The 13,973-nt window shown below is 41.5% G+C and overlaps 2 protein-coding genes across 2 annotated transcripts in view; both read right to left on the bottom strand.

Moving 5' to 3' along the window:
• KLC1 (kinesin light chain 1) overlaps window positions 1-13,935 on the bottom strand; it is a 62,019-nt gene extending 48,084 nt beyond the window's left edge. The window contains exons 1-2 of the mRNA XM_046942590.1: window positions 13,515-13,935; window positions 11,289-11,448 (exon numbers count right to left, since the gene is read on the bottom strand). The gene's annotated coding sequence lies outside the window, so the exon portion shown is untranslated. The remainder of the gene's footprint in view (window positions 1-11,288; window positions 11,449-13,514) is intronic.
• APOPT1 (apoptogenic 1, mitochondrial) lies at window positions 5,562-13,935 on the bottom strand. The gene is made up of 5 exons (XM_015287849.4): window positions 13,823-13,935; window positions 13,515-13,712; window positions 11,289-11,352; window positions 9,141-9,231; window positions 5,562-6,784 (listed from the first exon to the last, which is right to left on the bottom strand). The coding sequence occupies exons 1-5, from the start codon at window positions 13,916-13,918 to the stop codon at window positions 6,676-6,678; spliced, it is 558 nt and encodes a 185-aa protein (XP_015143335.2). The 5' UTR covers window positions 13,919-13,935; the 3' UTR covers window positions 5,562-6,675.
• Window positions 13,936-13,973: the final 38 nt, after the last annotated feature.

The following is a 13,973-nucleotide window of genomic DNA, read 5'->3' as shown; positions in this document are numbered from 1 at the left end:
GGAGATAGGAATTAAAAACAGGATTCCTTGACCTTTGTCTTTGTTGGCCAGCTGATTGTAATTCAGTTCACAGAAAGTAGAGCTTTTAGTAATTTGTTTCAAGGGAGAAAAAAAAAATATGCCACAAGGGTCCTCTAAAACACATCATCATCTGAAACAGCTGGGCTGTTAGAAGCACTTCAGTTACATACATGGTTCACTCAGTCACATCAGATAACAAGTCCTGTGGGGAAATTCCAGGGAATTGCTGGAACATGCCACCTGCAGTGTTCTAGATTTTGAATCTGTAATGTTCTAACAACATTATTCCCCTAATATTTAAAAGCCTATATTTTAATGAAAGCTTAAAATACATCGAAATTGCTTCAGTAGTAAGCCGAGTTTTACACAGCTTATCAAACCCTAGTTATTGAAAATAACATACTGTAAACAGGAACTGAAACATGCCTTAATAAACACTATGAGAAGTCTGGGAACAACTGGTACAAACAAACTAGCCATGAAAGTGAAATCTATTGCCTATGCAGCGTCATGCTTGTTACTACCAGCTAAAGGGCCAACAAATACACCATGACCATATGCTTGAAAAGACTTGTGACTCACACAGAACTACCTTCTTTCATCAACGTGTAACACTGACCAGAAATCCACCCAGTAGTAAAGTGTTCTACTGTGAGCAGCAATTTAACGTGCCCCACATCCTTACAATTAATTCTAAAACCATAACAACATCACTGCCAGGTTCATAACGCCTGGATGCAGGAAGCAGTCTAAGTATCTTTAACAGACAGTTCACACATTGCCTTTTCCCATCCCACTCACTTTGCAGCCAAGGAGGCTGGAATGCTGTTAATTTGGTTTCCCTTCTCTCTCTTTGATTTTTTGCTCATGAAAACTAATGGGCAGCGCCTTATAACAAAGTTCATACTATAGATAATTGAGATTGCCTAATTTACATGTAAATGCATACAAGAACTACAAGTTGAAATTACATTATTAATTACAGATGAAACTGAACGTCAGGTTCTAAGTGGTGGTTGGATAATGCCTACAAATTATACTCAAGGCCCTAGATAATAAGATAAGATTCTTTGCTGCTTTTAAAGAAAGTGAGAACCTCATGATTCAAAAGAAAGAGAAAAATCTTCCCAAGATGGAAAAATGCTCTGTTCAACAGCTACCTTTCAGTCAGATTCTGTCAGTATCAGCCTGGTTTACTCAGTTCTATGACTACAGAACGCAGTTCAATCAGATGTATAGCTGCAATGCTGTGGTAACTATTTAAGCATGCTTGCCAAGTCTCCAGGTGTCAACGCCAAATAGACCCCTCTTTTCCCAACAGCAAAAGGAGCACTGGGGAAGAAGCAGCAAAGCATTAATTTTTACTGTCTTTCAATTTAAATTGCTCCATAACATCCTTGGGCAGAGCTGATGTTTTTTCTTTGAAGTGAGCTGAATTCTCCTTTAACATAAATTAGCACCTGTGGCTATTTACTCCCATCATAGCCAGCTTAGTATTTTGTCCTGTTTTTCATGGTAAAAATTTCATGAGGCCCAAGGAAACTGTAAGATTTCCAGACATTATATTTAATATGTAACATTTTGGTAAATAGAAGACATCCAGAAGACATTTTTTTATGTATTCATTTGAAAAAGAGGCTCCATCTGGAGTACTGTCCAGGCCTCGGGCCCCCAGTACAGGACGGATATGGAGCTCTTAGAGCGGGTCCAGAGGAGGGCCACTAAGATGATCAGAGGGCTGGAGCACCTCTCCTATGAGGAAAGGTTGAGGGAACTGGGCTTGTTTAGTTTGGAGAAGAGAAGGCTCCGGGGAGACCTCACTGTGGCCTTCCAGTACTTGAAGGGAGTGTATAAACAGGAAGGGGAGCGGCTGTATACACGGGTGGATAGCGATAGGACAAGGGGGAATGGTTTTAAATGGGGACAGGGGAGGTTTAGGTTGGATATTAGGAAGAAGTTTTTCACACACAGGGTGGTGACGCACTGGAACAGGTTGCCCAAGGAGGCTGTGGATGCCCCATCCCTGGAGGCATTCAAGGCCAGGCTGGATGTGGCTCTGGGCGACCCGGTCGGGTGGCTGGCAACCCTGCACATAGCAGGGGGGCTGAAACTCGATGATCACTGTGGTCCTTTTCAACCCAGCCCATTCCATGATTATGATTCTATGACTTCCAATCTTTCAAATTGTTCCAGACATTAAGATCTGCAACTTTTCTGGATCTCTTTAAAAACAGCCAATGTATGCCATACATCAATCCTCATATGAATATTTTCTGGGGTGAGTTTTTGTTTGTTTGTTTGTTTTTTAACAAAGATGGAGCTAAAATTTGTCAACAAAGTTCTTTAGCAGTGTGGTATGAACAGTGACCTGAATTTCTCATGATTCTGAAACTTGCATTGCGCCTGTTGATGTGTTCTGGCTCAGCTGATGAAAGTTATCACAGCCAGTTCTGCAGCTGAATCATATCCATAGATCCTCTGGAGGCGGTTGTGTGAATAGACCACTGCTGAACGCCAGCAATTCTTGACAGGTATGGGGGCTGTTGAAAACTCCTGCCACTCATGGCTGATCAAAGTAGTCTCAGGACTGCTCAAACTTATGCTAAATGCTAATTGCCTGCCAGCAGTCCCAGCAGCCAAGCAATGCTCACAGTCATGCTGTCTCCTGCCATTTCAGGCCCTCCTGAGAACACACCTGAGCCAGCCCTAAGGATGAGAACCAAGAGTACATTAGCAGGGAAGAATCACTGTGCCTTCCTTCCCCTTCAGAGTATAAGAAAAGACATCCAATGGGTACCCAGCTTGTACCACTCAGACACCAGGAACAGATGTAAAAAACAAAGACTTTGCCTTCAGAGCATCTGCATGGTTTCTAGAACTCTGATTTTGACTGTAGCAATACTATAAAATATTTCTCTTAAATAAGATCACAGAAAAACAAATAATGTCATATTTTTTCTTCACTACTTCTAACAAAGTACTGCTTCTGCATTTCCACAGCATCTGCCCCTTGAATAGATCAATCAACTAAATCTCTGAATACTTAATCCATTAATTAATGCAAAGTCAGGGCACAAAGTAATTTCTACAATAATGAATATTAATGAGTATTTCAAGAGGATCACATTCCATCTACTTTAAAAATCATATTAAGAAACAGACTTATAAGAAAAAGTAATTTGTATTTGTTATTTTTTGCTTTAAAGAAATGAACCTGAATATTTTTGAGTTTATTGTTCCGTGAATCAGATTACAGCCATCAGTGGTATCATTCTAATATAAAACTGAGGTCACGTATATTACAAGTGCAGACATACACTGCTTTTTTCCTGAAAACATTTCAACCTGCCAGCCTTTATGCAAACAAGTGCCCCTTGGGCTCTGTGCAGGACGTAAAGTAAGTCCTCCTTTGGCTAAATCTGATTGCTCTGTAGAATAGCAGGATTGCTTAGCAATAGTGGAAACCGACGACTGCATACACAACAGTCCCCTTGAATCGGGGCAGAGCAGGTCAGCCTCTGTATTACAAACTGGACTTTTGAACAAAATTTTTTTCCACTAGCCATTCTTCAGTTAAAGACTCTCAGTGGGTCCTTCCACTATTTTTAAAACTCCCAATAAAATTAAAACTGTATTTAATTTCAGAAATCCTAAGCTGTTCAGATCCTTCTTTGTCAGTCACACATGAGGGTGCTGGAATCACTTCAAACCAACCTTTAGCTGTTCTGCCTGTCAATTCCCATTTGACAATTCTTCCTACTCCTCTCATATTCCATTGAAATTAATGCTTCAGTAGAGAAATTCAGTGATTAGCAAAACCCAAAGATTTTCAGAACACAGCCATCCCCAACTCAATACAAACTATCTAGAATTACTTGAATATCTGCAAAACATTTTTGCTTTATTATGTACTTACTGGGGAGATGGATTAAAAAAGGCACACGCTGACACTACTAAATAAGAAATATTGCTGTTCCTTCTGACAGGATTAGCTAAATACCTAAATGATAAGAAAACTCCTCTGCATTTTTCCTATACTCAGGAAATGTGCACTGAAAAGTCACCCTTTGATCTATTTCACTGGTTTCACTTACTGCAGCAGACCTTTAGACATATAAAAGATTTATTTTCAGTAGTCTAAGGGAGCTCCTCTTTGTTGCTTTGATGTATAAAGGATTTATGATCAATACTATCTGAAAGCAGCTGGCATTGCTACAACTGCTCAGAGTCAAGCAAAAATATTAAAATTAATGCAACACTGGCAAAAATGATATGGCCCTTAGCTATTCAGAAAGTGTAATTATCTTAGTAAATGCATGTGGTTTTGGTAACGAGACTCAAAGTTTCAGATGGATTATTTTTAATAACATCTTTTCACAGTGGTTTTATTACATATTCAAAATCAAAACTCACCACTTACCTAACAGATAAATGCCTCACTCCATCAATAGGCTTTAGATGAAGGGGTCAAGAACCCCACACAGAATCTTAATGATGTCAATCCCATAAAGGCATGAACTTCACCTACAAGCAGCTCAGAGCAAAATCCATCTTACACTACTTATATTACCTTTGGGTGACCAATGTAAGAATACGTATTCAGAAAAGAGTTTTATAGCTGTGGTTCTACCACTGAAGATGCTCCCCATTGCATTTCCACAGGCAATACTAAGGACTAGATCAATGAAAGAGAATAAAGATTGGAAGTAGTTACACAGTCACCTTGAGTTGGCTGAGAAGCAATCCAAACTCTTCATCTAAATTCCCACATCTCCCTTTTGCCACCAGTAGAATTCTTACACCTGCACAGTGAGACAACATGAATTCAACTGATATCCAACACTTTTCTCCCTGGATTAGTTTTAGTAGCAGTAAGTCAATTTCCTGATCTGGATCAGCAGGCAGGCAATGTTTGCATTAACAGAAGTGAGCAGCTCAGATGAAAATGGTTCTTTTGATTGACCCCTACCCACTTAAGCATATGTGGAACTACCTTAGGGATCTCACATGCAGGCTGTCACAACGTAGGGCTATCAGCCATCAGTACACAGGGGATCTGCTCACTGCTCTTCAGATATATTACCATATGTTATCCAATAATTCTTCCACGCTTTATGTTGAAATTATTTATTGAAGTGTGCATTCACACTGTAATCAAAGCATACATGCTGTAACATAGGATTTAATGTAAAATCCTGAAGAACTACATTACACACCAGAAGCAGTCTATTTCAAAAACTTACTTTCATTACAAAACATGTCTTCTTCTAACTTTTTAATAAACATATACCTTTTACAGTACTATGTAGTAAATAGCATTCAGTGTTCTCCTGCTGCTCATTTTCACCTCAGCAAACACTATTAATGACAGCATTCATTACAGTTATTAGAACCACAGTTATTAGAACCACAATTCAGTGAGCATTTTAATCCCAATGATATCATCATCACTGTATGAAAGTGCAATCCATTACAGTATCGTTAATATTTCATTTTCCAAAGGAATTACTAGTTCATTAATGCCAACAAACCTCTTTTCCCTCAAGCTGAAAAACCTCATGAATAAACTATGTCATGTTTAGATACAAAAAACAGGTCAATGGCTATTGAGTTCACATTTCCAAAACGAAAGCCTTCCCCACAGCATGGCTCTGGGGAAAACGTGCTTCAATAATAGAATCCTCTTAGTAAGTATTAAAACAATCACTACATGGAACTGTATAGACATAGAGAACATTCAGAGTTAAGGAACTTTAAGTTACAGACACATGGCATAACATTTTAAGACTTTTCTTGTATCAGCTTCCTCCCAGTTGACATTACATACCTCGAAGCCAGAAAATCCCCCTCAAGCAAGTTCTTTTGAGTGAAGAAATGGGTGAGAATATGACATGACATATGATATGACATGACATCTTCTCATACAGCCAAGTATCAGTTTCCTTTTTTATGGAGATTAAGTGTCTGGCAATGCATCTTTTTTATTGCTCAGCAGCTAAAATCTTCAACAATCACAGGTTAGAGGAACTGTTGTCCAAGAGGGACATTTCTTATAAAGAAAACAAGATTATGGTAGGCTCTGCTGCCTTAGTAAATTATATGAAATCATATCGTAAGCTTTCAATGGAAATGGAAAGTATTTGCATTTTAAAAAAAAAGGATTATTAAGTCAATTGTGCATATATACTTAGAAATCATACTTGTTCCTTCAGCCACATTATACTACTGCTGCCCCAGACAGCTGCTGCAAAGTGAGGCATTTTGTCTTTGTGTACAGATACAGTCTGTGATAACACTGTGTGACCGCAGTTCAGGCACAGCACACTGGGATTTGTTTTATGAGGTATACCTCGGCGGTTCTAACAAAAACAAAGAACAACAACCAGTTGTGATCTGTTCCAGTTCATGTCAAAGAAGAAAGCTTTGGAGAGCTTTCTAAATTGTGTTTTCATTGGGGAATATTTTGGATATTCACAAAATAAAAGGTAAACAGTGGTTGTAAATTAAGGCTAAAGGCAACTTTTATTTACACAGTCTAACAAACAGACCTAAGTGATCATTACATTGGACATTCAGATTCTGAACATCGCTGTTAGCGAGTGTATAGCACAGCCAGGCAGTCTAGGTAGTGTTACATTCTTCATGGAGCTGTGATCACTGATTTCCAGCATTGGTTGATCTCCAACGAAGCCACCTCAGAGCTCTCACCAGTGCTACTTGACCCATGAGGAACGTGATAGTAAAGTTACGTTTATACCAATCTCTTGGATTCCAAAACCAGGAAGACAACCAGCACACACAACAAGAAAAGGAAAAAAGGAACATAAATATATTAAGACATCCTTTGGCACTGACAAATGACAATTTTGTGATGACTTACACTTTCCATTCTTTGTGACAACACTTTCCTTGTCTAACTAAATAACTTAAGAAAATGTCAGATGTGGATAGTCACATAATGAACAGATTGCATGCGGAATATATGGCTACAATTATTCAGAGCTCAACTGTAAAGAAATTTAATGTGTAACTTTATAACCAATTGCATTTTAAATCAGACAAGATTAACTGAATCTTCTGATGACCAGCTTTACCTCAGAATCCAGCCACAACAATTTCCCACCAGCGCTGTGCTATGTGTAGTATTTGTGTACATATGAAGAGGCATGTGTTGGAATGGGCATAATTGGTCACCTGTATCTGAGGGGAGGGTGGGGGGAAGTAAAATCATACTTCAAAGTTTAAATATGTAATGCAATACAGGGAAAACTTCTGTAACACATCACCTTTTAAAGACCATGCCTTTAATGTGAACAAAATCAGCCTTCTGGCATGCATGATTCCTAAATATTCTAAATATACCACTTTTTAATCTCTGAGCATCTGCTTCAAATTCTTGCTCCTGTTACCAACTGAAGTAATTTAATGATTATCTTCATTTTTCCACCAAGGATCCCTCCCCTATTCTGCAGAATTTCACACTAGCAGCAATACAGTACTCTTACTGTAGAAATAGCAGAGAACATTATATTACACCTTGAATTTAGGTCTTCTGTCATACCATTTAGAAACCTTGCACGTACAGAATAGCACAGACCTGAGATATTAACTTCACAGTAAGGACAGCAGCGAAAAATCATGCTGACAAGAAGCACTGAGCTACCCTCTGAAATGTCATGTTACATCACAATATCATGCTAACACTGCAACTGCTTCTTTTCCCCTTTCATGTCTCATTTCCTATTTCTTATTTTTTTAAAGACTATTTCCACTCTAGGTACCCTGAACCATACATTCTTGGTGTCTATGCACAGCCATCATCTTTATTCTACCTAAATTTTAGAAGTCTTAACACTTCAGCAGCCAGCTTGCAGGCCAGCTAGCAACACTGCAGAAAAGCATACAGATGAATGCATAAATTGATCTTTTTAAGTGTGACCCCTCAGAAAAAAAAGACTGCCTATAAGCTCCACTGCTTTCAAGGCTGTGCGGTTCCCCTTGGCATCAGCCATTCAGTGTGTTGTTACAAAGCAGCAACAAGGATCACCACCTTCAGAAACAAAGCTTGAACTCTTTGGTTTTTTGCTTCCTCCACCCCCAGGCAAGACGTGTTCATTTATTTTAAATGCTGTTACTTTACCGTAAGAACAATTCTATTGTATATGCACAATACATACAAAGAACCCTAAACTGCATTTTGTCATAGATTAATTACAGTGACAGTAGAATTCTAACTCACGTTACGTCATCAGGAACCCAAGAACCCTTGGGACCTCAGAGCCCAGTAGTCTTTCAGTTCAATACAGAGAAGAAACAACATTTTGGTTTCACATGCAGTGGGCAGCACTACTCTAATAGGGTTGAGTAATATCCTCTTCCTGCTTCCTATTTCCTTCTCTCCACTAAGCTACTTGCAGGTTGGTGATGTGTATTTGCAAGTCATTTTCTAGTTGTTTCAGAACCCCAGTCCAGTTTATCAAGTTGTTGATACAAGTTGTCACAAACAGTGACAAAAGCAACACAGTAGATGTGAAGAGAAAAGGTGGGTGGATGTGGGTGCACCCAACTGCACCAAAAGTTCTATTTAGGATGAGGACAGAGGATTATTTCAAAAAGGCTTTGCCATTCAAATAAACTTCCCAAACTCAAAGTTATTCAGCTTCATCTTGATTGTATGTTTGCAAAATAATAACAAAAATAATATTAATACACTAATTAAATGATTTTCCTTTGAGACAAATCATGTTTACTAGTCCTTACTCAATTCAGTCAAGTGGAATCTGTTAAGCTGAAGTTGCAATCTTTTTACTCACACATGTATTACTTTCAGTTGGCAGGAAGAAAAGGTCCAATGCCGTAAGATGAACAAAATTGATCTTGTCCCTTAAAACCAGACTTCCTTCACCACAAAAATCAGCAATAAACAGAGGACAAAGTCAAATTCTAACACAAATTCATGTCAAATGCTAACAGCGGCACTTTATAAATCATTTTCCAAAATAAGAGTTTCAGGCGCTTGTTTTAAAAAGTGATGGTAAAAACCAAAGTTAGATCCACTCCTCTATACCTTTTGGCTGGACTGTGACGTCCAGTAGTCAACATAAATGCATTGTACGTACCTGTTATAACGCATATGCTTTCTAAAGTTTTTACGTAGGAAGTCCTTGTAAAAGTCAGCCATTTCCTCTGCACTCAATGTCACTTTCTGGCCTGAAAATAAGTTTTGGCATGACAATGTGAAGATGGTTCTTCAGACTAACACACCAGGCTCAGATTGTGAGCTAGGTCTGACTCCTTGCTCTCCCAGGCTTCTTGTGTAACCATGAACACATACATTTACCTTCTAACATATTAAAAACTTATCAAGGGAGCACAAATTAAAAACCACTGTGCACCTTGAAACCAGCACAGTAACTCTTAAGCCCTTATTACTCATGAAAGTGATGTTTGTTTATCAAGTCTCAGGAAGCTATGTAGGAAGCCAGTGGGCCCCCAAGAAAAAGTCATCCACTTCTTGAATAACATTAATTTGTCATAGGGCTGAAGTCTAAACACCACCAATAAGAGCACCTAGTAACTTGAGTTTCCTCCCCTAAAGGAGGTCTGTAAGTACAGGCAGAACACTATTCATCGCTGACAAAGCACTGTCATAAATGCATTTTTTTCTACTGCTGTTGCTAAATTTCAAGTGACTTATCTCAGTTCCGTGCTCTTTCGTATGTCAGATATATTAATTTAGTAGGCAACCCTTTGTACAGAAGTACAAGAGAGGACACGTATAGATTTGAACATATGGCTCAACGGAGAAGGTAAGGAGACACGTATTCTCTCCACAGAACGTGAAAGGAAGATCTGTGGCTTCTGCACAGAAGCAGCATATGGACAACCAGCAAATACTTTCAAGTTTAACAGTTAATTCCTACAAAAGCTTTCTGGCACTAACAGCAATCCTAAAACAAGGGCCAAATTCAAATTTTCCAGAGAATACGGACATGAGGGAGAGAGGATTGTAAGCTTCAACTTGTTATTGTTCCAAAACCACATTTTAAAGCACCCAAGACTGATCACACAACTGTATGCTATTTATCAGTACTACAATGTCCTAACATACTATGCGATAAAATCATCACAACAGCTTTAGTTATTTTGTTTCTTCATAATCTTCAATCTTAATTAATCTTTTGTTAATAATTAATCTTTTGTATAAGAAATAACTTTTGCTCCAACTGTACATGCATGCAATTATTACTCTTATCTATATACAGCTCTGTGTGTGAACAATAAAGAGCTAACCTAATATGTGCAGTCAATGTAAGGGATGTAGAAGCTTATTTTCTCTTTTACTTCTCAGATTAAAAAAAACAAACAAACAAACGAACACACAAAGCAGCAGTTTTTCTTAACAACAGAATTTAATTTGTTTTGCAATCACATACCGATCACTGGGACGTAAACAGACGAGGAGCATAAAGGTCTGCAATATATAGAACATCAGTACAGATGCTTTCCTGAAGTCAAACACATCATTATTCTACTAACAAAATGTTCAGCCTCGTACTACAATGGCCAATTCTCCGTATTACGAAAGCATTCTTTTTTCTATTTCACATAATTAATTACTCAGGCAAGTATTTCACAGCAACTGTGCTCAGACAAAGATGGTGAGAGAACAGCTGTTGTCTCTTTGCCCAGAGAAGCTGCGGATGCCCCATCCCTGGAAGTGATAAAGGCCAAGCTGGATGGGGCCCTGGGTAGCCTGATCTAGCATCTGACTTATTGGTTAACAACCTTGCCCACAGCGAGGAGGCTGGAATGAATTGATCTTTGAGGTTCCTTCCAACCCAAACTATTATTATTATTAAAACAACACAGAGGTTGTCTTACTCTCCCTCATAGAAAATACTGTATTAATTTAACGTGGATCTGAAGGAAGAGCATGCATTTTTCTGCCCAACCACAATATCCACTTAAGGCAAGCGCTCTACTATGTTCAGCTCAGCTAGCTCACTGGGTTAAGAAGCATGAGAGAACAAAGCCTGTTCCTCCTTAGGCTGCAGAATGATTAAGTCACCTCAATAGGATTTCAGCACATTCCCTCCAGCTGGGCAAGGAGGAATTAGGGGACGAACACTGCAACAAAAGATCTGACTTTCCATGTGCATGCTCTGAACAATTATTTGTGATAGAACACACAGCACATAACTAGCAAAATCTGAAGTTAAACAGAATTCGTAACGTATCCTGAACTGTACAAAGATCTCACTGACCTGTTTCATCTCTCGCTTCCAGACCCCTGGCTTTCAGTCTTGAGTAGATAAATTCTTCTTTTTCCTAAAAGATGTTTTTCCACATTAGAATTTGAGGCATTCGGTCCTTGAAGTAAACCATTGTTTTTAAATCGTGTAACAGCCCAGTGCCTAATACCCTCTGAAATAACAAACAGCACTCATTAAATTTGGAAATATCAACAAAACATTTTCCCAAGCACAGCAACTTAGTGTTAAACTGACAAAGCTCTGTCACTTAGATCCTTTTGGAGTTGGTCCAGAGGATGGCCGTAAAGACAATCAAAGGGCTGGAGCACCTCTCCTACTAAGGAAGACTATGGGAGTTGGGCTTGTTTAGCCTGGAGAAGAGAAGGCTCCAGGAAGACCTCACCACAGCCTTCCAGTACTTGAAAGGAGCTTAGAATTGGGAAGGAGACAGACTTTTTTTTGCATAGTTTGATAGCGATAAGACAAGGGGGAAATGACTTTAAACTGTAAGAGGGAAGATTTAGGTTAGATGTTAGAAAGCAATTCTCTACTAAGCAATGAGGCCCTGGCACTGCTGCCCAGAGAGCTGTGGGTGCCCCATTGCTGGAGGTACCCAAGGCCAGGCTGGATGGGGCCATGGGCAGCCTGAGCTGGTGGGCCCATGGCAGGGGTCTGGAACTAGGTGAGTTTTAAGGTCGCTTCCAACCTTAGCCATTCTATGATTCTATGAACCTGCTAGCTGCATGCATCAACTGATTCATACACACGTTCTACCGAAATAAATAAAACTCACGTGTGGAGTACCACTAACTGGGGTATTGTTTGACTACATCTAAATCTTACAAAAACAAACTAACAGCAGAGACGTACTGCGTAACTGAGAACTTCTGTGTTCAGAAAAACAGGCAGCCTTAGAATCTGTCATTATTTGGATGTATACAGAATAATTATCTTTTCATCAATTACTCAAACTCAAAAAGCAGTCCTACAAATTTTTTTTTAAAAAGTTTTATTTTTGCTGAAATCTTCACAAGGTCAGGGAGGACATGGCGATCAAAGCTCAGAAATAATGGTGAATTACTGAATCACTCCCATTCTTCCTAACTTATAGGACCATGGAATAGCTTAGGTTGGAAGGTCAGCGAGCTCCAACCCCCCTGCTATGGGCTGGCTGCCCCTCACCAGACCAGGCTGCCCAGGGCCCCATCCAACTCAGCCTTGAACACCTCCAGGGATGGGGCACCCACAGCTTCTCTGAGCAGCAGTGCCAGCACCTCACCGCCCTCTGAATAAAGAGTTTTTTTAAACATGTAACCTAAACCACCCCTCTTTTAGTTTAAAGCCATCTCCCCCCCTTGTCCTGTCACTGTTAGACTGTGTAAGAAGTCACTCCCATTCCTGTTTATAAACTCCCTTCAAGTACTGGAAGGCTGCAATGAGGTCTCCCCAGAACCTTCTCTTCTCCTAGCTAAACAAGCCCAATTCCTTCAGCCTTCCTTCAGAGGAGAGGTGCTCCAGACCTTACAGTGCAATCACAAAAGAAAGCAGACCACAACTGAACGCGTCCTTGCTTTCAGCCTTGATAAAAGGTGCAACTGCCAGTGCAACAAACATGTCACAGAATCACCTGAGTTAGAAGGGACCCTTAAATGCCATTTTCTCCAACTTCCCTGCACTGAACAGGGACACCCACAGCTCCATCAGGTACTCAGAGCCCCATCCAGCCTGACCTCAGCTGTCTGCAGGGATGGAGCACCCACCACCTCTCTGTGCAACCTGCGCCAGTGCCTCATCACCCTTATTGCAAACAACTTCTTCCTTACATCCAGCCTAAATTTCTCCTTTTAGTTGGAAGCCATTTCCCCCTGTTCCAACACAACAGACCCTTCTATAGAGTCTGTCCCCTTTTTTCTTACAGCCCCCATTAGATACTGACAGGCCGCTCTCAGCGCTCCCCACAGCCTTCTCTTCCCCGGGCTGCACAGCCCCAGCTCTCAGCCCGTCCTCCTAGAGAAGGCGTCCCTCATTCACCCTCGGCCTTTACACGTAATATCTCTCCTACGGCAGAGCAAGGAAAGCGGCAGCACCGCTCCGAGCAGCCGCCCTAACCCACACACAGGCCCTGCACACGGCGCGGCCGCACAGGGCGCGGAGCAGCGGGCGGTGACCCCGCAGCCATACATACCCCCATCCCGCCCAGCCCGGCCCGACGCTGCCCCCCAGCGGCGCCGGACTCACCCGCTGGAAGGCGGTGTTCTGCCGGGCCCAGAAGCTCTGGTTCCACGCCTGGGTCTCCTCTCGCAGCTCCCGCAGCCGCCGTTCCAGCGGGGACTCGTGGGGCGGCACGTGGAAGATGACGGGGCGGAGGTTGGAGCGCTTGTCGGGGGGCCCGATCCAGTCCCTACGGGAGCCGGCGGGGGGACGGAAGCGCGGCCCCTGGGGAACGCGGGATGATGGGCGTTAGCACCGCTTCTGGGCAACGCCGCAACCTCACGCGCATCCCGGAGCTCCACACGGCTTTAAAACGCACCGCGACGCGCACTCACCGCCCGCTCCCCGCCGCCGGAGGAAAAGGAGGAGGAGAAGCGGCTGTAGCGGCAGCCGCCCGCCCTCAGCGCCCGCGCGGCGCCTACAGCCGCCATCCCCCGCCGCCGGCCGCGCTTTACGGCGATGTCGCGCGGGCAGGGCGGCCCCGCA

Source organism: Gallus gallus, chromosome 5 (genome assembly GCF_016699485.2).
Source record: "Gallus gallus isolate bGalGal1 chromosome 5, bGalGal1.mat.broiler.GRCg7b, whole genome shotgun sequence".
Taxonomy (NCBI): Eukaryota; Metazoa; Chordata; class Aves; order Galliformes; family Phasianidae; genus Gallus; species Gallus gallus.
Note: the sequence above shows the minus strand (reverse complement) of the source record. Positions and strands in the feature narration are given on the sequence as shown.

Coding starts and splice junctions, on each gene's coding strand:
- APOPT1 (XM_015287849.4), bottom strand. CDS start 13,918: ATGGCGGCTGTAGGCGCCGCGCGGGCGCTGAGGGCGGGCGGCTGCCGC. Junction 13,713..13,822: donor CCGGCGGCGGGGAGCGGGCG/GTGAGTGCGCGT, acceptor CGCGTTCCCCAG/GGGCCGCGCTTCCGTCCCCC. Junction 11,353..13,514: donor AGAACACCGCCTTCCAGCGG/GTGAGTCCGGCG, acceptor AACATCTTTTAG/GAAAAAGAAGAATTTATCTA.